Raw genomic sequence first — 27,689 nt, 5'->3', positions numbered from 1 at the left:
CACCTTAGTGCCTCATGGTCTCTGTCTTGAATGCTGTTATCAACCAAAATTGGAATGATTCTTAGAGTTCAACTTGCTTCACATACTGTCCCCTCCATAGCACCTCAGTCTCTGCTTGAATGCACCCAATGATGGAAACCCCACCACTCTTATAATCCAATCATCAGAAAGTCCTGCTCCATAAAGTCCTACCCAAACTAACCCAAGTCTGTTGAATTCTCACTTCTACACATTATTCCTATTTCTTCCCGTCTAAAATTCCACAAGCAAGCCTTATTCCGTCTCCCTCTGAGAAGCATCTGATACCTGGAAGCAGTGAACTGCAAGGTAAAATCTGGAGAAATAGCCCCAGTTCTTTTGAATATTGCCACTAGAATGTGACTTTTAGACTTCTGACCAGCCTGATCACTGCTTTGGAGGTTCCCCAAGGACAGATCCAGAGCACAATACATACTCCTGAGGGAACAGAACCACAACTTCCCCCATCATAATCTGACTCCATGCTTCTCACCTCACACATTCTCTCAAGTGTTTGCACAGTACAGAGACAAATAAAGAAGAATGATCATTTCACCACTGCTCAGAACAGTAAAAAACCTGAAACCACTTAAAGGTCTATCAATTAGGTGGTGACTAAGTAAATTACGGTACTTAGTCAATGGAATGCCAAGTAGTGGGTAAATAAACAATTAAGGCAGAAGTATACTGGTATCATATGAAAAAATAAAGTTGCAAACAAACGGTAAGAAGAGTATAACCCCATTTTAAACTTCAATTGTATGTGTATATACAATAGATTTAAATACATATACAAAATAAATACACACAAAAAATGGAAGACACACCAAATAAATGCAACTTTTAGGTACACCTCAGAGGAATGGAATAAAGGTGAGAATTTTACACACTCTTATACACTTCTGTATTGTTTCAATATTTTATACTGTTTGTTTTGTATTTTTTAAAGGGACTCATTAGCTTTTTGCCCTAATCCACACCTCATGTCCTCATGACAATTCATTCTAACCCCAAAGTCTCTATACCTTCACTTCAACAACTTCTACCTAACTTCAGGCCCCACTGTTTCTTGCCTCCTCCCTGGTTTTTCATCCTTACCAGTGCCTTACCTAGTCATCCCTGACCCAGCTTCCAGAAAAGCTCTAGTCTAATTAGAAGCCCTGTATAGCTGCTCATGGCCCTTAGTTTCAAAGCCTAACTCCCTAGCATGGCCACCTTGTGGCACAACTCCAGAGGGCCCATCTATACCGAACTAAATAATTGTCTAATACGATGACTCTGCATCTGTAATTCAACTTTCAAAGCCCTTCTTAGACTGTTCTACCTCCTGCCGTTCCACCATCCACCCAACTAGTCATCCAAAGCTATTTCTCGTTTCTCAAACACACACAACACACACTGATACCTGACTTTTCTGCCTAGCAAATGCCTTGTCATCCATGGTTATGCTGTGACATTATTCTTATATGAAGTCTTGCCCACCTTCCCCAGGTTGCATTTATCTCTCCGCTGGATGACTGCAGTGGTTTCTTCACCAGTTTTTCTGTATGTGTGTGTGTGCACAAGCACATGCATGTGCACGGACACACACACACACACACAGAGCGCATTTATTAGCCAAACAGAAACCAGCTCATGTCGCTTCTCTGCTTAAAACTCTGGAATGGCTTCCCAAAACACTCAAAATAAAATCCAAAGTTCTTACCATGGTCTGCAAAGCCCTGCAAGACCTGACCATCACCTAACTAATCATCTAGTCATGCAAGTACGTTCCAGCCAGGTTTCATTTCTGATCCACATACACTCAACATCAATCTCATTCCCCATCTCAGGGGCTCTGCACTGTCTTCCCCCACATACACTCCAGAAAACAAATAAGCTGTATTAGAGTAGGAACTATGTCTGGTTCGCCTATCTCTATATGTACAATACCTACAACAGTACCTATCCTATAGTAGGTACTCAGTAAATATTTAGTGACTTAACGGTGAAACCACTACAACAGAATTTTTACTTTTGTCTGTCTACCCTCATAATCTTGGCTCCTTGGAACTAGGGCTAGGTATTATTTCTGTATACTAGTGCTTAGCTGGTACTCATAACCATTTACTGAATAAATGGTAAATGTGCTTCTGCTCAACTCAAACCTTCATGCCTTTTCCATTTGAACTAATGTCTGGCAGTAATGCAGAAGTTGTACTCTTCTACAACTAAGCTTTAAAATTTAAATGCAGGACTCCTAGAATTCAATGCTAAATGATAGTCAATTAAAAAATGGGCAAAAAAATTGATCTGATACTTCATAAAGGAAAACATATGAATTGGAAATAATCAAAGGAAGTGATCAATAGCACTAGTTATCAATGAAATACAAATTAAAACCACAATGAGGTACTACTACATACCCATCACAATGGCTAAAAGTAAAAAACTGACAACACCAAATGTTAGCAAGGATGTGGAATTCTCATACGTTGTTAGTGAAGGCACTAAATGTACCATTTTGACGGTCTGGCAGCTTATTAGAAAACCAAACGTATATCTAGCCTGAGAGCAATTACACTCCAGATTTTTATCCAAAATAAATAAAAACATTATGTTCACAAAAAGATTTGTACATGAATGTTTATGGCAGCTTTATTCGTAATAGCCAAAAATCTGAAACAGCCCAGTTGTCCATCAATATGAGAATGGATAAACAAACCATAATATGTTTGTATATGTAATAGAAAACTACTCAGCAAAAGAAGAAACAAACTATTAATATCTGCAACATGGATGAACCTGAAGCATAAAATGCATAGTTACACTTTATAAAGTTTTATGACAGGCAAAACTAATCTATGGTGAAAAATTCAGAACAGTGGTTGTTCTTCCCCTCTCCCCCAGGGGAGGGGGAGGTATTAACTGTGAAGAGGCAGAAGAGAACTCTAGGGAGAATGTGAAAGTCCTTTACCTAGGTAGGAATGTGAGTCACAGGTGAATCTGTCATTTTCATCCAATGGTACACTTAAGGTATATACATCCTACTGCATGTAAATTTTATCAACCCCTACCCTAAACCCATAAACAAATATTCAGCTCAGGATAAGGCATACTGAAATACTTATGGGTGAAGTGTGCTGATGCTTGCAACTTCTTTGAAATGCACTGAAAATTAAAATGGTTTGCTGAATGGGTAGATGTGGTAAAACAAATATAGGAAAATATAAACTGTAGAATCTGAATGGTGGATATATGGGAATTCACTGTATCATTTTTTCAACTTTTCTGTATGTTGAAAGTTTTCATAATAAAATGTCAGGGAAAAATTTAAATGGAGGACTACAGGTTTATCCCTGATAAAGACTTTGTTGTGGGCATTCCCTGGTGGTCCATTGGTTAAGACTCCGAGCTTCCACTGCAGGGGTCACAGGTTTGACCCCTGATCCCACATACCACGCAGCATGGCCAAAAAAAATTAAACAGTTGTGAACTATGAGAGCATTAGCAGTAATGAACTGTGGTGGTAAGATGACAGGCAACAACTGGAGCTGCTGCCCTTCCCCTCACTCCATAGCTTCTGAAAGACCCCAGGAAGAGATGCTTTTGGTGGGGGCCAAATACATGCAGAGGGTCAGGAGCTTCCTCATGTGCTAGGCCTCTATTTCTGATAGACTATTCTTTTCTAGTCTGTTACCATTTCTACCACTTTCTCCACAGCTGGTCCTATTCTTTTTTCAGTTTCTTCTCTGCCCAGACTAAAACCCCAACAAGAATGCTGTGGGCCCACATATGCCTCAGGAGCACATGGGGCTAGATTTCATTCTGAGAGGTCAGAGCTTCCTGGATAACTACAGTTTTGTTTTTTCACAAATCTGACTTTTACTTTCTCATTGGAATTAGTGACTCGTACAAGCAAATCTTTATAATGTACAGTTTTCTATCATTTGAGTCATATTCCCTTTAAATCATCTAATGCATGGGATTATTAGCATCTCCTAAATCCTATTTATCTCCTTTAAAATTTACCTCCAAACCTACCTGTTTGGAAATCTTCTGTAATTAAAACTAGCTCATGTCACTCTTCTGTCCCCTATCCCTTTAACAGCTACATACTTTACACCAGCCTCATTTACCTTTCATCTAGTGTCATTAATCTCATGGGATTTTCAGCATCCTTTATAGGACTGGAGCTTTACAAAAGTTTATTAAATATTACATTTAAGTGACTCAATAAAAGGAGTCTCAGAAATTTTTTTCATTTATTTTTGTAAGAGAGATCTGGCTAATACTCGCCAGGTCTTTGTGCACTCTCTTCTGAGTCAGCGTATCTTGCCTGGATGTCTGTAATAGTCTCCTTCTGGTCTCCCCATTTCCACTCTCAGTCCCTTCCGATCTCTTTTCTATGTTGAAGTCAGAGATCTTCCCTGACTCCAAACCAACAAAACCCAGCTTCTCATAAACCTATCAAAATGTGTAACTTACTTGCTTATTATCTATTTCCCCTACCAGATTATATAAATTCAATAGGGGACGCACCAGATCTGTCTTATTTCATTCCAGTGACTCATACATAGCAGGTGCTTTATAAATAACTGCTGAATTAATGCTAAAAGAAAGGAGTGATAATCCAAGGATTCTCAGAAATAACCCAAATCTAGCCCTGGCCTGCTGCAGAAGCCATCAAGGGAGAAGTGAGCTTTCCAGGAACATTCAATACAAAAGACTAGCTTGTTATCTCTGTTTGCACCCACAATCCACACCTTTCCATCTGGGAAACTGCAAATGGAAACAACTGAGTATTAAGAACCAACCTTTCCTGCTTTTGCTTTCTACCACTTGGAGTCTCATTCCCTCCACTCGCCCTTGTAGACCGCTTTCCTCTGCTTACCCCCATCGCCAGCCAACCTTAGTGCTTCCCAAGCCTCGTACCCTGGCAGGGCACTTTCTCCAGTATTCCTTAAAGAAGCGATACACACTCTCATTTTTATAACTTAAAATTCACAAAATGTCAGAAATTAAAAGGAACTGAGTGATCATCTTATCCAAGTTCCTCAATTCAAGGCAGAGAGGGAAGAAGTGATTTGGCTAAGGAAACATACATCGTTAAGTAAAATGAGGACCAGAACTCTTATTCTGACTCCCACCTAGTCTTAAGACTTTGGACTGTAGTTAACACCCTTCTCTACTGAAAGAACCTCCCTTCTTATATTTAATAGCAATCTGATATAGTGGGCAAGAGTATGAGTTCTGCAGTGAAGTAACCAGGCTCCAAGTACTGGCTTTACTCCTTTCTAGCCACAATGAGATACTATTACACACCCACCAGAATGATGTCCTATCTCTGTAATTTGGGCAAAATTTTTACTCAGGTGTTAAGTAGGGGATATTATCTATTTCTAAAGATTGACATAAATAATGTATGCAAGATGCTTAGTACAGAGTCTGATACTATTATCACCAGTAAGTGTTAGCTATTATTATCCTTCAAGCCTAGCTCTCATATGCTCCCCTTTTCATGATCTTTCCAGCACTCAACAACTTCTCATTCTGGACTGCTATACTCAAGCCACACCACAACTGTACCCTGTCAATGTTTCCAGCTCCTGTCAATGAAATAACAAGCTTCTTCAGAAAAGACGCTGCTTCCGTATCTCCTATGTCACACAGCACAGACCTGAGCACATAATGGGAATTCAAAACACCTGAGGGAGGCTTGCAGCAGAGTGCCGGAGCAGGCTTGTACAGTTTGCAAGAGAGAACAGTCAAGGAATTTTGTAAGCAGGTAGCCTTGTTAAGTTTTAAACCACAGAAATTGGGCAAATGCTAAAAATCAGGGCTTCCCTTCGCCCAGCTAGCCAGTTTACTAGCACACCACTGTTGATAGGGAATCTCACTGCCAACAGGCAGTAACTCACCCTTCATTTTCTTTGGCTTCCCCTCTCCTGCCTCGGGAGATTCTATCTTGGCCCTTCATAAATCCAAGAACAGATCTTTCCTCCCGATCTAGTTGGATCCAATTCAGTGCCAACTGAGCGTAAACTCTTCAGTCCTTCACGCTCAGGAGTTACACTGCCTTCCTCCATTCCCAAAAGCCTAACAAGGCAAGGCACCAGACTTCACCCCACTTCCAGGCTGTGAGGAGGAACAAAGCACCCATCTGTACGGCAGGATCACTCACTCACGAACCAAAGCCACGCTCTCACTCCTGCTGCCTACCCTGGCACACTGGAGCAGCAGAGATGCTGGATCAAATCTTGAAAACCCATCAGGAAATTCTCCATAAGCTCCCAATAGCAGAACACCACCCAATGGAGTACGCACTTCTTCTAAGATTGAAAAAGACCAACTACGCCCATCACCACCACTCTTCTTTTCCCTCTCTGCCTCAAGGGACATGATGAAGGCAGACCAAGTATTTCTAGCCCTGCCTCTCCCTCTATAACTCAGGAATTCCCCAAATTTAAATCAACAGCCTCAAGGACAGTCCTCTTAGGTCACGAACGGAATCAAATATGCAAATCCTTCCTACAAAATTACATTCTTTATTCATACATCTGACTAAGAGCTACTAACATTGTGTTTATAAGCGAAAATCTTAAGCAATAATTTGATTTAGATCCATATAATACTACGAAGTCTGGCTGCCATGCAGCATTTGGAAATATTAGAAAGCTTAAAATGTGCATGTTCACACAAAAAGTGAAAAGTGGGAAAATAACAGTAAATGGTCCCAGGGTTTCCCATCCCGCTGTATTCTACAATGGTCAAAAAAGTTTGGAAGCCACTGATCCAACTCCAACGTCCCCAAAAGACTTATCCAAAAATGGACAAATCCAACCTGTGTGCAACTCTCCAAAGGGAAGCTAGCTTGAGGAGAGAATTAGATATGGGAAAGGAAGCAAACCAAGGAACACATGGCCTTCCACCAAGATAGAACTGTATCTGAGTGGACATTTTTCCCCTCGTGACTTTGAATGTGCTTAAACAAAGCCGCCACCTTCTTACTTCAAAATAAGCATTTGGAGCATTGGCACAAGGCTGGAGCCCCTTCCCCAGCCAGCTCAGGACCCATGACAAAAGAGTGCTGCCACTGGCCTCCCATCTCTCTCCCCCAAAAGTCAGGGAGAAGGAAACAACTGAGGAAAGGAGGGGCTCTGCCTCTGGAGTCATGCAGACAGATGATGATTGAATAATCTCTGTCCACCCCTTATCAATGAGACTTTGGGCAAGTTATTTTGCTTCTCTTTGCCTGGATTTCTCCATCTGTAAAGTGGGGATAATAATAATGCCAACTTTAGAGGGTTATTTTGAGAATTAAATGGGGCTAGCCATGGAAAGTGCCCCTTGCCTGACCCAGTATAAGTGCCCTACATGTGTTAACTGCTCCTCTCTTCAGTGCTCATAAACGGATCCTTTTACTGTATGGTATCATCATCTACTTGTTGGCTGACGAGACACCCAGGAGGAATGCCTCGGTCTACCTGCTCCAGAGGACCTAAATGGCAGGAAAGGAACAGCCTCCAAAAAAGGAAATGAAGACCCTTCCCTCTTTTCTCTCCTGATGAAATTCTCAAGCTTTAAGTATGGAACCGCTATCACAAGCAGTAGCCAGACCAAAACTTTCAGTTCCATTGGCCTCTCTTTTGTTTAAGGTTCAAATTAACTAGAGTTCCAGAAAGAAATGAAATAGCTGGGTTCACAGAATCACAGAAATTTAAAACTGAATATAATGAGTATCTAATTTAACCCCATTTTGTTAATTAATCCCATTACTACTACTGAAGACAGAGAAAGGAAATAACCAGCCCTGGGACACACAGTAACTTGGATGAACAACAACTCGCTTCCCTAAGGATGTGATTTCCATCCATTTTACCAACAGCTCACACCTTGTAATCCAGTTCAATCTGAAGTCCACTTGGCCACTAAAAGAGCAGTGAGGCTCATGTGGCCTCTTCCCATGATCTACACTAATCTTGCACACAGATCAAAAATAATTCTGCACCCACCACACATTCTCCCTATTTGTCTGCCAAGGCAAAGGAATCAAAGGAATAAACTTCAAATAATAAGCACGAATACAGCAAATAAAGTAGAAAATGTGACTTATACCAAAATTTTCAAAGAACACCTACTTGGCAGCCACCTTTGCCCTCATCCTGCCCTGGTGGAATCTATATATTTAATCTATGTTCTTTAAATGAGACACCTGCCTCTCTATTGCCTGCAGAGTGTCTAAGACAACAGTACTGGACCACCTTCCTTACCATCTCCAGGGCAAGGGCATCAACAAGAACTTGTGCATCTCCAGTGTGCAGTGTGACCAATGGCACAAAAGGTGTTGAGTTAATGAACAAAAGCAGCAGACCAGAGCCCCTGGAAAAGAAACCAACCTACTGCTGATAATGCAAGCCCCCTCACTGGAATAAATTTACTTGGGATACATGGGAGATCTTAAGATGGGTTGATCTTCAGAATTCATTATGTTAGGGAAGTTGAGAAATTAAAGAGAGAGGATTTCAAAAATAAAGATGCTACGTTACAGACACACAATGATTTGCCCACTTGCCATTGTGGATGGGGTACAGAGTGGAGGGGAGAGATTCTAGTCCTGTGGCTGCTTCTAGTGCAGGATTAGTAATTTTACAATATAAAACTGTCACCTAGTTAACCTCCAGTGTTGCCCATAAAGAAGGTAACTGAGGCAAGTTCTCAAAAACAAAACAAAACTAACCTGCAAACACAACAGGAGGGGTAAAGGTTGGGAGGAACGCAACAAAATGTGAATACCCAAAAGTGAAGAAACAACTGAAAGAGGCAGCAGAACTAGGAGAGGAATGGCAGGGAATAACTTAATATTCTAAATCTGTGCTGTCCAAAAGGATAGCCCCTAACCACATGCAGCCTATTGAGCACTTGAAATAATGCTTAGTTCGAATCACAATGTGCTGTAAAATATACACTGAATTTTGAAAACTTAGTACAAAAAAAAATGTAAAATAGCTCAATAATCTTATATTGAGTATAAGCTGAAACTGTAACATTTAAGATCTACTGGGTTAAATATATATATTTTAATTTTTATTGGAGTGTAGTTGCTTTACAATGTTGTATTAATAAGTGTATTCTTAAATTTCACTTGTTCCTTTTAACCTTTTATAAATGTGGCTACTAGAAAATTTTAAATGACGTCAAGTGATTCTTACTTCTTTTGGATAGTGCTGCCTAACAAGATCTCCAAAGATCAGACCTGGGAGAGAAAATCTGCTGCTGCACTGTGAACCTAAAGTTGTGCTGTTCAATACAGTAGCCACTAGCCACAATAGCTATTCAAATTTAATTACCATATTAGTGCACATGAGAACATCTCCACTGGAGAAAATTCTATTGGACAGTGTTGGCCTAGAAGAACAAGAACCAAAAGGTGGACATTTCATACAGAAAAGCTAAAACTCTGTATCAAATTGATCTAAAACCACAAAGGAATGAATTTCAGGTAGACAACTATGCATATGGTTAAATTGATGGGGGAAATTCACTTAATTCTGAGTTGTTTATGAACGTATTAGAGCATTTGTTATCTGGCAGCTAGTCAAAAGATTATTAAAAAGATAAAAGGTTCTACCCCTCTCCTAGGCCAGGACATCCCTAGAACCAACCTTTGCCTTGCCTGCCTACCTGCTCTGTAGACCATTCAGCTCAGTCATATCAGTTAGGCTGCCAGAACCTCAAGCTATGCTGTTATGGGACAGCATAAGGGCTTTCAGGACAGGCACAATTTTTGATACTGCTACTGTGCTCCCTCACACCATCATTTCACTTTACTAAACTAACAGTATTGTATCCCCAAGAACCCAGGTTAGAGATCGCACCTTCCCTCAGCTTACACCTAAGGATTCCATTACACTTATTTCTGTCTGACCATTCAGCAGCTGGCCAGGAAACCCTTTATCTAGCTCCTGTGGGTCATGAGTATACCCTGAACATGTATAAGTACAACTGAGCACTTACTTGTATCATTTAGGACTTTAAAGTCTTGAAAAACAGGCTTTTTTTTTTACTTCCTTTTCCAACACAATGTGTTAAGTGCTAGGTGCACAAAACCACTCAAAACATTTAAGTAGCATGGGTTACAGCTATGGCTAAGCTGTATATCCATGTGAAATTGTCTTAAAAGTTTGGAGGTAACAGATGTTTCCAATTCCAGCCTGTCAATTCAGTGGTCACAGATGCAAAGGTAATTAGCATTATCTACTTCAGTAAGAGGTGCATTTGTCTTTCTACCACTTAAGCCAGATTTATAGCCAAGGGATCCTACTGGGCCCACACTACAGAAAGGAGTTATATATAAAGGACATGACGCTTTCTGTACTGCAACCCAACATGTGGGGAAGTGTGGAACAAAAGAAAAATAAGGAAATTAGCAACAGCACCTGTTAGTACGATTTAAGACCCCTTAAGTAGCTGAACTTCTTTACCCTTCTTAAGACTTTCCCACTCTTCGAGGACTAACAAGTGATTTGCAGTACAATGTGGTTGTTACATTTGATGTGTAGCACAAATGCATAAGTGACAAATCTTATTTCACTAATCAAGAGCTGTGAGTGAACTCACACCCACACCCCACCCCAATTAGGAGGTTAGGGCTACAGAGACACCAGTGAGGGGGCTTCAGTCTAAGTAAAACTCATAGTGCTGGTTACCAGCAGGCTTACTATACAAGCAGGTAAAAGGGGAAAACTGAGAGCATCAAAAGAGAGGGAATCAAACACCAAGGGGCAGTCTGTTTGAACATAGCATAGCTTGCTATACTGTAATACTGGGATGTGTTATGCTTATTCGACATCTTTAACTCTGTCCATATTTAATTATGTTCTCTTGCCAGTCATAGCCCTATTTACCCCAAATAGTCACCTCCTCCTCCTCTCAACATGAAATGGCAGGCCATCAGCTGACTAGGAAAAATGACATGAAACTATTAAGTCACTGAAATCAGAGTCCAGATGTCTGGAACAGCTAGGGTGCCAACTCCAATGCCCTGTTGTGCTATTTAACCACTTCTCTACAGCTGGTGTTTGCTTAGTCTCTATGACCTAATGGTCAACATTTTTGCTGGGGAGAGGTTCCTGGGACTCTTGACAGAATTCAAGGAATATGGTTAATGAGCACTACACTACTTCCCTGTCCTCAGAGTTTCAGAGTGCTGCCCTCTGTCCCTGGGGCTGGAATGTTTGCATCAGGTGGCTTTTTGCCCCTTCAGTAGTAGAGTAATATGTAGAAAAGCAGTTGCCACCTTAGTTGCTTGTTGCTAGTTATGTTGATCCAGAAAAGGACCCATATTCTAGGATGATTGTGAGATCCTCTGGCACAAAATAGCTCAAGGCACCAAGGAATAGCACAGTAAAGAATTAAGATTTACATGAGCAGGCACCAATAAGAGATGAGCTTGCTTATTTGTTGAACAGTTTTCCCAAAGAAGTCACTACAGCATCAGAGAACTGTGCCACCACAAGAGTACTCTTTCCAGAACATTTTACAGTAAGTCAGTGTGATCTAAAGATTTTATGCTAAAAAGACAAAACTGATACCAAGCAATTTTTTTAATTAAAAAGGATAGCCGTAAGTTTGGATTCTACCATATCCCGTAAAAGCTCTACTTTTGGGGGGTAAGGAGAACGGTGGCGATGCACAAAACTGATAGACTATTACTTGCTGTAGAACAATGGAAAGCAGACAACAATGAATTACAGAAGTTGAGTGATCGCTCCTGAGCGAGAAACGGAGACATATTAGCACATAGTCCACCCCTTTAAGATGGGAAACGCCATTCTGGATATCCTTAGGCAGCCGATTTCACTCTGTGATTTTTCAAATGCTTAGACAAACTGTCGTAATTTTAAAAACAGATCAGCAACTACCTGGAATTAATTATGTCTAGTCTAAACCTCTCTAAAACAAGTTGGGTATTCAAACTCAAATACAGGCTAAAACTTTCATGATAAAGATAAAAGTTACAAACATTTTTCAAGAGTTTTGGTTAAAAGGAACAGCCCACTAATTTCTCTGCAAGTCCAATCCAGATTTTTTTTTTTTTAAAGAGACTGCGGAGTTTACGGAAACTTTTTATTTGCTAATTTTTTCAGTAGAAGTTGAACCAATGTGGAAAGGACAAAACCAGAGCATCAATGTCAGACAGCAGCAATATTTTTGATTCCTCTCCCCTCTTCCCCACCTCAAATACCTCACATACTAATGCAAAAACAAGTAAACAAAAAAGAAAAACAAAGCTTTAGAGGTATGTGCAACTGACAGTGTATTCTGAAAATTTGTCTTCCCATTTCCTAATCAGTTCTTAAAAAACAATTCACAGCCCCCTTTAAAACTCCTTTTGTGAAAAGGAGCATCTGGTTTTCAGTTCTGAGTCCACATTTGCTAGCAAAACTCATGTAAGTCTGAAAAGGTGGATACCACAGATTTAACCTAGAGTCAAGATTCCTCCCTGCAGTTCCAGGTATCCTCTTCTTTCCACACTTCAGCATTAGCAGACAAGGATAAGCAACAATTGTTACCTCCAAGATCACCAAAGCCACCTTTCCAAAAGCACAAAAGATTTTCAGGAGTTTTTTTAAAAAAAACCAAATACCTGATGGTATAGCTCAGTAGAGTACTCGTGTACAGTTAAAGCATTAAAAGCATCAGCCTGTTTTATTTCGTGACAAGTTTATTGAACAGTATTCAAGACTTCATCTATATAAACAAAAATCTCTGCTGAATGAAGCCAAGGCAGTATTTGCTGGCACTGTTGTGGCCATATTGGCAATGCGTTATTTTATTGTGTTTGGTTTCTAAAGTTTGGACTACTACAGAACTGCCAGTAAAACAATTTAAATGTTTGCAAGAGTGGGAAATAATTTTTAAAAGTGATCACTGCCAGAAATTCTTTCCAGAAGACTTGACTAGCAGCAATTTTACATTTTCTTTACAATTTTTAAAGTGTTCTTCAACTGAGTGGATTTATTTTTAAACCTTGACCCACACCTGTACACAGTGACGGAATCCAATAAAAGGGACTTTGAGTTTGATTAAGGCTTTCGTGCATCCTTATTTTTATCTAAGGTATTTCCACCCAAAATGTATGTTTGCTTACTTCCATACACAGCCCTAGATTTTCATCCAGTGGGTTAAGACTGACCTAATTACACTGTTACCTCTCTGAAATTCTGAATTAAGTTTCCTAATGGAATTTCCACTAACAATGCTTTGACAACTTGGAGCACAAAGCTAGAAACTACATTTCACTTAACAGTGTTGCATTAAAAAAAAAAAAGCCACTAATAATTATACATCCAAACTACAGTGGAAACACAGAACACACCTCCAAATTTTGCTTACCAACTGTTTCACTAAAGTTCAGGAAAAGTTTACAAGTTTGCTTATTTATAAAATACATTTTGTAGATTTCTCTAACCCTTTAAGCTAAAAAAAAAAAAAAGCAAACAAAAAAATGGGGGTGGGGGGGGAAGGTTTAAACCTAATGGAAAAGTTTCTCTTCTATTAATGTCAGAGTCACCAAAAACAGGCAATAAAATTTACACATAAGATTGAAAATATCATGATAGTGTTTACAAATACACACCACTTTGAGCGAAGCTTTACAAATCCTTCATACCATACAAAGCAAATGAGAAAATAATGTAAATTTTCACCCCAAACCTAGTTCTTACGAGAAAATGTGCAGGTAAGAGAGGTATGAATAGTTGCACAGAACATATTTTCAAGAATTTTTTAAAAAGTCAAACTCCAATGCCCAGAACAAGATGAACAGTATGCTTAGCAGTTAGCACTATGTTAATAAGTCTCAGATACACAAAAATCAAGTACCAGAGGGCAAAGCATTTAATTACATTTCACAACAAGAGAAGCACTGTTGTGATTCAACCAAATATGAAACACAATTCTCTCCAGTTTCTACACAAATCACTATTTTCTTAATTTATTTAATTTGATGAACAATGAAATCAAGTTTTCCTTTTCAGCATTAATCTAAAACGTAGAAATAACAAAGGAGTTGCAATAAAGTATATGAAATATTTAATAAGAACGTACGAACACATAACCAAAATAAACTGTGAAAAAAGATAAAAAGACTTTCATCTTCAAACAACCCATTTTTCTAAAATGAAAATAGTCAGCTTTCCAATGGGGAAAATAATCTGCAGTTGAAATAAGACTCCCAAGCAGCGCTGAAGTTTTTTGCACTCTGTCTTTGGAATGAGAAATGATTACTTAACAGAAAACTTAAATTGAACAGCATATACAAACATCATATTGCTTTTTTAGTTGAGGAGGCAATATCTAGTTATCTGTCAAAGCAAATTTGTATTCGTGAATTAGCAAAAGACCCACAACACAGCCATTTCTTCTTTGAAAGTCTAAATAATCCTTTCCCTAAACAAAATATCCTGTACTGTCAATCCTCTAAGATTGTAGTGATGAAAAAGCTTTCCAAATCTTAGCACACAAATGAAACTGTTGCCACTCTTAACTCTAAATTACACGACGCTGTATTTCAGTGTTCCACTGAATTGCAACACCCAAAAGGCACTATTTTTCTTAAATAGAAAATATTTCTTTTAAAAGGCTGACCCCTTTGTAAGTAAATTGATTTGTAGGAAATGTTGGGGATGTTTCAAACCAAGACAGAGGCCCATGTAAAAGACAAAATTTGTTTTTCATGATATCTCACCAATCTCCCATTCCATGTTTATAATATAATGTGACACGTCTTTAGAGCATTTTAACTAAGAAGAAAAGTAACCATAAGTAGAGCCTTTTGTGGCAGTGAGCAGGACGTTGTAAGGCAAATGTTTTCGTGACAAGGACACTCACCAACCAGAACCCACGTGGTCCTCCTGCCTTAGTCCTGAATGCCAGAGTATGAAAGGGCAAGGAGCCTCAATTCTCTCCCCTCTGGCAGCTGCACTTGTACTCTGTATAAGGAATTTTTGTAACCAGGCTCCTGATCAAACAACTAGACCAAAAAGCCTCCAATTAACAGGATTAAATATATATTGATCTATGGACCAGCTTATGGATCTTTTATTCTGTTAACACTACTGCTAACAAAGCTAACAATTTCAACTACAATTTTAAAGACCTATATATAATAATGCTTTCTTATGAATGGACCCTTTTGGTTTAGTTACAGGCCAAAATTTCACATAAATTTGGGACAGAAGGAAATTGCCAGAACATTAGTCCATCTTGGGCAAGACTTCAAATGAGGCATCTTAAACAATGACCATTAAAAGTGATTTCTGGTTTTCGATGCCATCCAAACAACATGAACAATTTTTAAACTGACTAAACTAAAACTTGGCGGTCAAACCAAAAAGGCTCTGGTAGGTAGAGGACTCCATATTTTATTTTTGTGGCAAACGTCTTATTCCACACAGTTTTAAGAGTGACTGACATTAGAAATCAAAGTTCAAGGTTATAGCACAAACCAAGTGTGGAGTTTTATATTAGAAGAACATCAACAAAACAATTCTGCTCATTTACAAATGAGTCAATCAGGCAAATAAAGCAGCAACTTCAGAAGGACTGTCTATACAGCAAGAACCCTCAAGAAGCAATAAAGGTACATACAGTGAATCTGTATACAGAGATTTTATTCAATTTTAAAAGAAAATGAGGACTTTAGACAAAGCTTTGACCCTATAACAAAGCAAATCTGTCCAGCTTTAAACCAAATTCCAAGAGTAGTCAGCTTCTATTTTTCAGCAGCTGGCAAGAGCACCCTCAATGAGCTCTATTGACATTTCTATTTTCTTCATCCCATATGGTATAAAACAAAACCAATCTAGACTCCTGGATAAGCTTTATGTGGTCATTTGAGTTTTACAAATGGTTTCTCTAATAGTATGCCAAAATCATTTTTGTGTTCTCTCCGGACAGCTTTACTGTAACATACAGCAATGTTTATCCTGGTAGTGAGTCTTCTGTAAACAGTCAACCAATGCTCTATGTTATGGAAACCAATCTATATGCAATTGAAACAATCCACAGGCTCTAACCTGGAAACACTAGAAAAACAATCTGAATGCATTAATCACAGCACTATGAAGACTATATCTACCCTATGAAGAACTGATGTGAACAGCTACCCTAATACGAGTTTTACTTTCCTAGAGCCAATAGGCCTGTCATTTAAGTCAATGACAGCAGCTGTGGCTTCATCCCGAGATTCGAAAGCCACCATAGCTTCACCTGTGGGCATACCTTTTTCATTGTATTTTAAACACACTGAGCCTGGGATCACTTGATAGCCATAAAAGAAATCTAAAATCTCATCAATAGACACAGTGAAGGGCATGTTCTGTACTTTGATTACTGTTGGTCCTGGTTTTCCAGAACTAGATCCAAAGCCAGGAGGACCACCAACATGGACTGGGCCTGGGCCTGGGCCAGGGCCAGGGCCAAAGGCTGGAGGCCCACTCAAATGCCCAGGGGCACTTCCAAGGCCAGGAGGGCCGCTTCCAAAGCCAGGGGGGCCACCTAAGCTACCAGGGCCATTTCCAAAATTCTGAGGGCCCCCTCCAAATCCTGGTCCACTTAAATTATTTGGTCCACCTCCAAAACCTGGAACATCCAGTCCTAGACCAGGCAAACCACTATTTCCAACTGAAGGCATTCCAGGCCTAGCATCACCAAAGGCCCCTCCTAATCCTGGAGGAGGGAGTGGTGGTCCAAAGGCATTTGACCCACCAAAATTACCAGGAAAGTTAAATGGAGGCCCATTGTTGGCCTCCTTAGATCCTACAGTCAAAAAGCCATGCTCTTCACCTCCTGCACTAGGCATTCCCGCACCGGGCATTCCCACACCGGGCATTCCGGCACCGGGCATTCCTGCATTGGGCATTCCCGCATTGGGCATTCCCGCACTGGGCATTCCCGCATTGGGCATTCCCGCACTGGGCATTCCCACACTGGGAATTCCTGGAACTGCGGGATTACCTGGCACAGGCATCTTTAACCCCTTTTTTCCTTGGGCAGGAGGATTTTTCTCAATCTCTCTCATATCTTCTAGAGTAACTACATGAACAAAAGCTTCTCTCCCATTAAGTTTTTTACGGTGTAAGCGTTCAGACTTACGTGCATCATCTTCATTTTTAAACTGAACCAATGCCTGTCCTAGACCTTGCCCATTGTTATCAACAAGAACATGTACAGCATTTTCATCCACTGGGATTCCTTCTAGGAATTGGAGAACATCCATCTTGGTAATGCTGAAGGGAATATTTGTTATATGCGCACAGACTTTGGCAGAGGTGACATCCCCCTCCGGATTTAACATCATTTCCCTCTGGTCATAGCTGAAGTTCTGCAATCTTTTTCGAATCATATCTATCTTTTCTAGCATACCTTTCTTGGTAATTGGATGAACTTGAATAAAGCGATTGCCCATGTATTGTTTATGACGACACAGAGCAGCCTTATAGTCAGCCTCATTCCTGAACTCTACGAAGCCTTCACCCGTTGCTTTCCCATTGGGTCCATAAGCAATATAAATACTATCTTCCACAATATCCAACTTTTTAAAAAAATCAATGACATGTTTGTTTTCTGCTTCAAAGGGTAGCCCTTTCAAGTAAACACAAAAACCAGCCTCGTGTGGTGATCTTGACCTTGACCTTTTCTGCCCACTGGGCGATTTTGACCTGGGAAGTGCCTGAGGAGGGGGATGGGCTTGTCCAGAAGGTCCTATACTTTGCTTAAAAGTGATATGGCCTCCAGCAGCTACCCACTGTCTCTCTGTGGCAGGACTAACTTCCACATAGCGTTGAATCATCAGCATTCTGTTTCGCTTCAAAGCTTCAAATGTATCTTGAGGGGAGAGAAACTTAACCAATCCATTCCCATTATTTCGACCTACATGATCTTTCAACAAATGCACGGCATCAACACGGAGCCCACGGAAAAAATCTCTGACATCATTTTCCATTGCAGAAAAGGGCATTCCATGCACACTGACATACAGATCATCAGGGTTGATGGGAAGTGGTTTCACACTGCTTTGAGAGTTCATCTGGATAGGGTTAACAGGATTCAATGGACCCAGAAACACAGGGTTCAGGTTATTGTTCAGATTCATAGGTGCTCCAGAGCCATTCATTCCAGCAGGTAGAGGTGCCACAGGTGGCGGATTCAAGGGTGGCATGCCTGACATGGGTGGCAGTGGGGTCATGGGTGGCACAGAAGGGACTGGGGGTATTGGGGGCACAGGAGGCACAGGAGGCAATGTAGGTACCGGGGGAGGAACTGGTATTGGAGGAATGGACGGCATTGGCGGCAAAGATGGCATCGCTGGGATTGGAGGAATTGGTGGAGGTGGGACTGTGTTCATTGGAGAGGCTGTGCTCGGAATGGTTGAGCTAAACGTTGGGCTTCCAAAGGAGGCCCCCATATTTGGAGGAGCCGTTCCTATGCTGGCTGTGGAAAATGTCTGTACGTTTTTGTTGCTTTCATGAACAGAAGTGGCGGCAGTAACTACACTGGGTGAGGGATTATTAAAGTTGGGTACTGTTGTAGGCAAGTTTACCCTGCCACTCATTCCTGAACTAGGTGGAGGTCCTGATCTACTAGCATTTGCTGGTGGTAGATCTAAGTTGGCAGTTTCAAAACGCCTACGACTCAGTTCAATCATATTCTGCATTTCCGTTTTACTACTCAACAATAGTGTTACTTTTGACCCTTTAATTGTACCACCTGTGCGCATCATACCAAGCCTTGCATCTTCATCAGTGGCAAAAACGATGAAAGCCTCACCCAGTTCACCCCCTACAATATGCACGCCCCCATCAGGGATGGTCAATCCAGAGAAGAAGTGGCGAATGTCCATGGTCCCCGCCACAATTGGGAGACCTTGCAAACGGATGACCACAGCCATGCTGCGCTGAAACCACACACACCTGCAGATGAGAAAAGGCAACGGCCAGGTCAGACTCCTGTTTATCACACCAAGTTTTCAGCTACAAGAATGACCATCTACCGTATTAGGCCCTCAAGTATTCCCTCAAACTATCACAAGCAATGTCGTTTTTTAAATTTGGATATTCTAAAAACTGAATATTATATGCCATTTACAATGTAAAACCCAATTTCAACATCCAAAAGGCATTAATTCTGAAAACACTTAGAAGTTCAGCCCCAAGACTCAAAAATTTCAGGAAAAAAACAACCACAGGACAAGAAAATCACCATTATATCATCATTCAGACCACTAATTATTCAATAAGATTTAAAAGAAATGTGTAAGTCAAATCAGGAAACAAAGTTTAACAATCTACAGGGGAAAAGATACAAAGGACGTATCAAAGTTAATATTTAAAACTGGCTCAGCATCTTCCTTATAAACTTTTGACAACTTTGTAGAATTACTGGTATCATTTTATATGGCTTAATCTCAAAACAACAGAAACAAAGCGGGAATAATAATGAATTTCAAATAATACTTAACACTAAAGCAGATTCAAGTCTCAAATGAGAACTGATTTCATATTTCATCCTAGGATGAAACCACTTTATTTATTAAAGGAAGAGCTTTATTTATTAAAGAAAATGACATATGGAATTACGTATCACATATAAGGTTAATACATACTAAGTATCCAGAAGAAATGCTGAGTAAAACAGCCAAAATATTAGTTACCTGTAGTCATCAATCGAAAAAGTAGAACCTGGTTACAGTGCCATTCACCATGGCTATTTTAATTAAAACCCAGGTCCAAAGATTCATTCTCAAGCCCTCCATTTAATAAAAAGTCTTGTTTATCCCACAGGGGAGGGCTGATAATGAAAAAGAGGGATTTTTTATTTTTTATTTTTTATTTTATTTTTTTATTTTTTCCTTTTTTTCTGCTGTATGCGGGCCCCTCACTGTTGTGGCCCCTCCCGCTGCGGAGCACAGGCCCCGGACGCGCAGGCCCAACGGCCATGGCTCACGGGCCCAACCGCTCCGCGGCATGTGGGATCTTCCCAGACCGGGGCACGAACCCGTGTCCCCTGCATCGGCAGGCGGACTCTCAACCACTGCGCCACCAGGGAAGCCCCGGGATTTTTTATTTTTGAACTAGTGTACGCACTTTATTCAGTGGTTGTGACCCAACATAACTCCTGTGGAATTTCTGGGTACTCATTAATCTCTGTAGATAATGTCCATTTTGATATAATCAAAAAAGAAAAGTTTCTCCCAGACTTAAATAAAATTTCAGTATTTCAATTCATATGGTTTCTAAGAGTAAATGGAAGGGCAGCCATGTATAAAGTAATCCAAAACAAACTCTTGCGACTGAAAAAAATATTAATTTGAAATTTATATGGTCAACAACAAAGTGTGTTGTCCAAGCCATTTTTAAAATCAACTTTTAAATATAAACCTATATTAAACTGGCTCTGTGATCTTAGGAAAATTATAAATTATTTGAGCTTTGGTTTCATCACTTCTCAAATGAGAACATTAGAAGAGCAAAGATTCCTGCTCCAAGCACTAAGAATTCTGTAACTCCATGAAAGCAGTTTTTCAATGTCAAATATTACATGAATACTAATTTAAGGCAACAACATCTGCAACTGTATCTCAATATTACAATTGCTGCACACAAAAGAGAAATATATTGTTTGGCTTTTATACTTTTCTCACACACACATACACAAAAATAAAAGCCACCTTCAAACTTAATCCAGAAAGATGGACTGGCAAACAGAAAATAAGACCATATAAAACATTAGAAATTTGGGAAGGGGCAGGGGGAAGCTTTCCATTTTTGGTCTGCAAGCATCAACAAGAAAAATTAATACTAAAAACGTCACACCAACAGATTCTTTTGCCCTTATTTACTATTTAGCAGTCTTTAAGAAGTTCATCAAGAAGGTTCCAATTCATTAAATCAAAATCTCACTCCTTACTAACTCTAGAATATTGGCTGTACGCAAAGACGAGATAGCATTCCGTTCAACTTCAAAAATCACTTAATCACTAACTGGGGGAAACATCATGGGTAATCTAGATCCCCAAAACTTGAGAAAGAGAGAGAGAGATGTTAGTTTGCATTAGGACAATAAAATGGAAATTTGATATGGTCCCCAAAATTAAGCACAGGGCTAAAGTGACATACACAATTAAGTCTTCAAACCATCTGCAGCTGAGGTAAGAGATTTAGTGAAAGTCTGTACAAGGTACATGTGAAAACATGATATTGAAAGTCTGCCCAGATTACCATCTAGAAAAGGGCCGAGTAAACCAAAGCAGTGCACAAGATTTATTCATAAAGTCATCTAAACAGGAAAAGTTTTTAGGTTCTGAAAAACGTGAAGTAAGATATGCTATTCTGCTACAAAGTACCTGTTTGACAGATGAGTCATTTCAACCTATCTTGCTTGAGCCTACCTTAGTTATTTAACAAGAAGTTAGATTCCAATCACTAAGGTTCCACCTAAAGTCAATTTGTACTCTAAAACATGACCCATTTTCTATACCTATTCCGCAAAGGAATATTAAAAAACCGTACCAATAACAAGCACCCATATTTGTAGTCTAGAATGCTACTGAGGGAAAAAGACAGCTACTTACTGCCTAATAATCAGGAATTCAGCAGGAGAAATGCATCCATAGAAAACTGACTCCCAAAGGAAGCAACAACTGTTCAAGACACCCAGTCCACCCCTCTCCCATCCCTCAAATAAGCTTATTACAAACAAAAAAACCACAATTTAGTTATTACACATATTTTCATGTTATTTAATAAGCTATTTCGATTTATTTTGTATAAAAATAAACCCTCTATTCAAAATCTCTTACCTGATAAAACAAGAGATGTATTTTCTTAACAAGAAGTAGAGGCCAAGTCAATCCTGTGGGCAACCAATTAAAACCAACTTTTAGACTGCAATAGAGAATAAATGGAGGCAAAAATCAATGCAGGAAACACAAAACACGCACAGGCCACACTGAACTGTATATTAAAGGGTGAGTCTGAAACCACCGGAGTACATCATTACAATGTATTAGGAAAAAAAAAAAAAAAGACATGTACCAAAATCCCACACGTTTATTATTTGGTATTGCTTTCAAATTGCTTTCTCTCAAAGCATTATATATTTACATACATCAAGAATGTGTCATAAATTAGCCCAAGAAAGAATCAATCGAAAACTAAAACAGTCATAAAGATCAGCTTCACAGCTGGTAACTGCTTTAATCACTTGATGATTAAACCAGTCCAGAAAATTCCATAACACAAGTCCAACGGCGACCTATTTCCTCAGGTTCCCACCAAATTTTTGATGAAAAAGCATAAGTTCACATAGTAACAGTTCCTGGACAAATTAAGTCATCAATTCAAGGATATTCATGGAAATTACTGCAATTACTCTTTCAACATATTTTCCTTTGCACCAAAATAGCAGTCGAACAACAAAAAAAACATAAGTGAAGTGAAAGGTCTGGCCTATAAGGACTAACTCCTGGTTAAAACCACTAGAGTTCAATATATTAAGGAAGAGTGCTTTTTCTTCTTCTAACACCAAAATGGTTCCAAGAAACTTGTATAAAAAAAAAAAAAAAAAAAAAAAAAAAAGTCCGGCATATTAAGAGTCCTTCCAAAGTAAAAACAGGTCACTCGTCTTTCACTGGAATTTCTCCCAAACTAGTGAAGTTATGAACAACTCACAAGCAATTTATATGACCAAATGATTAGACAACTATATTCAAAAGAGAAAAAGAAAATTGTCACTGTTAGGTATAAGATTACTCATAGACACCTACTTAGAATGATGATGCTTATTTTTAACTATCTTTCAAGATCAAGATACCACCATTGAGCTTAATATTCATCACCAGAAACACATATTCAAACGTTTTAGCGTTACTCCAAACTTCTTCTAAAGAACAAGCTAAACATCACCTAGACAACCACTCAAATTACTAAAGAACAGTGAGATTGTTTTGCCACAAAAAGCTATGCTGTGTGTCATAAACAACACCTTCAGAAGCCCAGAGCATTGTGTTAATCTTTTAAATGTTGTACGATCAATCCTAATTAAATCTAGAATTTTAAGTCTTCATTTAAAAACAAGCCACATCTAGTAGTTTATCTAACGGGTCACAAAGGGAAATGTAAAACAGAAAAAAGCTTATTTTACATAAAGTTTACACTCAACAAGGAAGAGCATGAATTATTGCAATATTTTTTTCTAAATGTACAAGTTTAGCTCTATGAGCCTCAGAATCAGGGTAATTTTTTAGTTAAACACTTGTGATGACTCCTACTGAAGATTCCAATTCAAAAGGTCTGGTGTGGGGCCAGGACGCATGGCCTGAAGGTAAGGGAAACAGGTTCCTCAGCCCCTTTCCTTCCAGATCCAAGAAGGTACCATATGTCCACTGGAGAGGAACAAGTTCGGGGTCAGCCAGTTAAGCCCAAAGAGAACATTCTAGGTCTACTCCCTAAAATGTTTACAGGGTTGCCAGAAATTACTAAACAAGGAGAAAAGCTGAAAGGCCCAGCTGAATTCAGCAAATCCCTAGTTCAACTCATTCAATTTAAAGTACAAAATCAGGGCTTCCCTGGTGGCGCAGAGGTTGAGGGTCTGCCTGCCGATGAGGGGGACACGGGTTCGTGCCCCGGTCCAGGAGGATCCCGCAGGCCGCGGAGCGGCTGGGCCCATGGGCCATGCCCGCTGGGCCCGCTGGGCCTGCGCGTCCGGAGCCTGCGCTCCGCGGCGGGAGCGGCCACAGCAGTGAGAGGCCCGCGTACCGCAAAAAAAATAATAAAGTACAAAATCAATCTAGTCATAAATTTGTTAATCTTTTCTATTTCAGCACAAGGGAAGCTACATCTCACCCCATGCCAAAGGAAAGTACACAGAAAGCTCAGGCTAGCAGCCAGAACTTCACAACTCTTGGTGTTATGGCTCTTCCTTCAAATAGAAATTGAGAACTCAAATACTTGTTTTCAACACCTCACTTTGAAAGGGGCACAATAATTTAACAGAAATATCACTATTTTCCAGGAACCTACTTATTCCTGCGTTCTAAATGTCAGCTAGCAACTGAACATAGGATACCAGTCACTCCAGTGACCTTGAAAAATTCACTCCAGTCACCTTTAAACTTTGGTGAGTTTTAGAAAGATAAGACTGAAATAATTCTAAGCAACAAAACACCGAAAATACATGTTTTACCTATTCAGAGAGCATAACGGAAAGAGAAAATGGGCTTGATTTGCCATTAAATCCATTGATGTATTTCAGAAGATCTAAGACAAGAAGCTTTAGTATATTTTGCACTTTATCTTGAGAATTAAGCCACATAGTGGCTTTCTTACAAATTCTAGATATATGCAAAATTACAAATAGCTACTACAAAAGTTTAGCATATTATTATGACAAGACAGATTTTCTTAAATACTAGCCATTCCAAAAACTTGGAATTGCAGGATAAAATGTCTGACAACAATCCTCTTTACCAGGAAGCCAAGGCGAAAATCAGAACTTGACCATTTCCACTCTTCATTTGGTAATAAACATCCAAAAGTGAATTTTAACTTTGTTCAATAGTAAGTCTTTGATCAACAAGAACCAGGGTACAGCAGACCTAAGTTCTTCAGATTCAAAAGAAACAAAAATCACCCTTCAAATGTTCACCACAGAGATGAGCAACAGAGAACCAATCATAACGGGCACAATGCTACAAGCAGCATAATCACATTATGGTATGCATTATGGAAAAAAACACAGCTTCATCAACTTTTGTCCCCATCCCCAAATGGAACACATTTCAGGTTCTGGGACCATTCTTAATAAAACAATTCTTCTGACACTGAGGGAGATATAAACCTTTGATAGCATGTTACTCAACTTTCCCATTAACATCCAGTCAGTACTCAAAGGCAGCAAATCAAAAGACATTTCTAAATAAGATATTTATTTTCTTGCCAAAAACACTACAATATTAAGTTATTTTTCAATCCCCCCAAATGCCAACAGAAATGTTCGTTATCTTACTTGCTTTAAACTTCAAAGAAACAATATTTTTTCTAACCTAGCCAACCACATTCACCCTCACTACTGGTTTTAAGGCTTTAAACTTAATGAACTAAACTCTATGCAAACCAAAATGTATATGTGTGGTGGTAGTAAAATCTGATAAAACTAAAGATTGAGTGATTTTTCTTAGTTGACCTAAAACACTTAACAATATTCACTTATTCACAAATATTCATCAAGCACTTATGGGCCAGGCAGAAGATTATAGAAATGGATGACAGTCCCTGCATTTTAGGGAGAGATATCTAAAAACATCTTTTGTGCAACGGTTACTGACAGAAGTTCTTCCTACCTCATCTACAGAAGAAAATATTCAACTGAAATGATGGAGTGACTATCTACAAAATGGAATAAAAACAGCATGAACGTTGTCAGTGGATTTCAGCACCTGGAACACACCGGCCCACAAAATCAAGTTTCACATCTACAAATTGTACCAACAACCCCCAAACTCATGCAAAAATCAAGTCATTTGGTATGTCAAAGAAAGTGAAAGAAGCCTAAAGTTTTCTGGTATTAGCACATAACAGTATGTTCCAAGTAACTACCACAATGGTTTCTAAAGCTTCACATTTTTCACCTAACAGATATGAACATAAGAAAAATTGAAATTATGCATCACAATCCATAAACAAAATAATCAATATATAATCAAGCATATAAATGATAAAAATGCATTCCCTAAGTCATTTTTTCCAGTAATAATACTAAGCACATCCTTAACTTTTATATAAACACGCCAAACATTTTCTTCAAATATTAATTACCATAAATTTTTTCAACCACCTGTAACAGTTCTTTCCAATTGTTTTAATACTCTTGGAAAATCCCTGAGCACAATTTCCTTCCACTAAATCCAGAATCCTCCACGCTATCAAAACTACCAAATTTCAAAAACAAATACAACCAGTCTTGTATTATATTTCTATAATTAAAAAACAAAATCCAACAGGAACGGTCTATACGTCCAGACTTCTAGGATTTTTTTTTCAACTGCAAAGGCTCTGAAATGCATTAACAATGTAAACTAGACAACAAAGTCCAAGGCAATTCATGTTGCTAGTACTGCATTTTACAAAAATTATACCATTTACAACCAATCAAGCAAGAAGCTCTAAAAGAAATACTCGTCACAAGTCTCTCCTTCAACAAAACCTTCAGCTGCAATCACATTTTTTTGTTAGTAGTTTATATTGACTGGTATCACCCTAGTCTTAAATAATATAAAATGGTTCCTGCCAACTATCCCAATTTACATTAGGTCATCTCTGGGAATCCGGAGTCAAGGAGGGTTTTAGGGTCCAGAAACCTCTCTTACGGAGCCTGCTATTTTCAGTATACAACTCTCGGCAGGTTCAGGGCTGAATAACCGAGAGTAACCCTCATCGGAGCTCAAATTTTTCACTATAAATCACACATTGGAAGCACACATACAGTCCATGCACTTACAATCTAGCAGCTAAGCCTCCTGCACTAGTGACCATCCCCGTCATTAACCTGCAGATTCTCAAAGCCCCTCGCACCCACTTCACGTGGCCGCAAACTACCACCTCCAGCCTTCAAAAGAAATTCAGTTCACTCTCCATCAAAATCACCCAGCCCAAGGGACGCGTAAAGGTGATGCTCTTAGCAGCCCCCTCCCTACTCGGGGACCAAGAGGCCCGGGAGGCGGACTCACCCCACGCTACCGGGGCCGGCTTCTCAAATTAACAACACCCCGGAGGGTAAGCCCCGCCCCAACGCTGGGCCTTGGAAGGGTTTCACTGCAACCGCCTCCACCTTCAGCCAAAGAAGGCGGCCAATTCCGACTTCCTTCCTACACTCACGGGAGAGCACCGACTACAGCTCCCTCCCCTCAGGTGTGTCCAGACTGTAGTCCCCTTTTTCTGGTAGGCCACCGGGGCCTCCTTTCCACTTCCGGTGGAGGGAGTGTCCTCACTACGATTATCATCCTCACTTCGGGACACAGTTACAACCTCTGCCCCACGTGGGGGCACAGAGAATCTTGCTCATTCGGGATGTAGTGTATTTTCACTGCAGTTCCCGTTCGTTCTCAGGCCGCTGGGCCACCCAGTTCTGGCCTCCTCCCTCTCAGACCATGGGGGCGTCCTCGCTACGGCCTCGTCCCCTCTTCGGTAGGCAGGCTCCTCCTCTCTTGTGTCCTACTTGCAACCTCTCAGGACCGAGAGGCACAAGCGGCGCCCCAGGCCCCCCGCAGCCATGCCCCGACCCTTCAGCGTAGGGCGCTCGCTGCGGCGGGCTCCGAGGCCTCCGAAGGCCCCGCCCCGGGCCACCAAGGGGCGGCTCGAGCCCCGCACAGCCCCGCCCGTTCCGGGGCTGCAGGAGTCTTACCGGGGAGAGCTGCGCGGCACCCGAACCCAGACCCGAGTTACCCCCCGCGCGAGTGCCTCCGCCCCGCGGTCGGTAGCCCCAGCCCGAACGGCTTCCCGGAGCCCAGAGCAGCCACCACCTCTATCGCCGCTTCACAAGATGGCCGCCGGCCCGCTCAGCAGCTCCGCGTTCCAGAAAGGGCGGGATGGAATGGTTGACGTCACGGGGCGGGGTGGGGCGGCGCAAGC

At 40.2% G+C, this 27,689-nt stretch overlaps 2 protein-coding genes across 7 annotated transcripts in view; both read right to left on the bottom strand.

The window, feature by feature from the left end:
• Positions 1-27,646, bottom strand: part of CPNE1 (copine 1) — a 37,441-nt gene extending 9,795 nt beyond the window's left edge. The window contains exons 1-2 of one of the 6 annotated variants that reach the window (XM_081256272.1): positions 27,581-27,597; positions 21,863-21,915 (exon numbers count right to left, since the gene is read on the bottom strand). The gene's annotated coding sequence lies outside the window, so the exon portion shown is untranslated. The other 5 variants (XM_081256270.1, XM_081256273.1, XM_081256271.1 and 2 more) reach the window with 5 other exon arrangements.
• On the bottom strand, positions 15,657-27,639 carry RBM12 (RNA binding motif protein 12). Its single transcript, XM_081256267.1, has 3 exons — positions 27,581-27,639; positions 21,863-21,915; positions 15,657-18,974 (listed from the first exon to the last, which is right to left on the bottom strand). The coding sequence occupies exon 3, from the start codon at positions 18,950-18,952 to the stop codon at positions 16,166-16,168; it is 2,787 nt and encodes a 928-aa protein (XP_081112393.1). The 5' UTR covers positions 18,953-18,974; positions 21,863-21,915; positions 27,581-27,639; the 3' UTR covers positions 15,657-16,165.
• Positions 27,647-27,689: the final 43 nt, after the last annotated feature.

This window comes from Mesoplodon bidens, assembly GCF_964165515.1.
Source record: "Mesoplodon bidens genome assembly, chromosome: 15".
NCBI classification, from domain to species: Eukaryota; Metazoa; Chordata; class Mammalia; order Artiodactyla; family Ziphiidae; genus Mesoplodon; species Mesoplodon bidens.
Note: the sequence above shows the minus strand (reverse complement) of the source record. Positions and strands in the feature narration are given on the sequence as shown.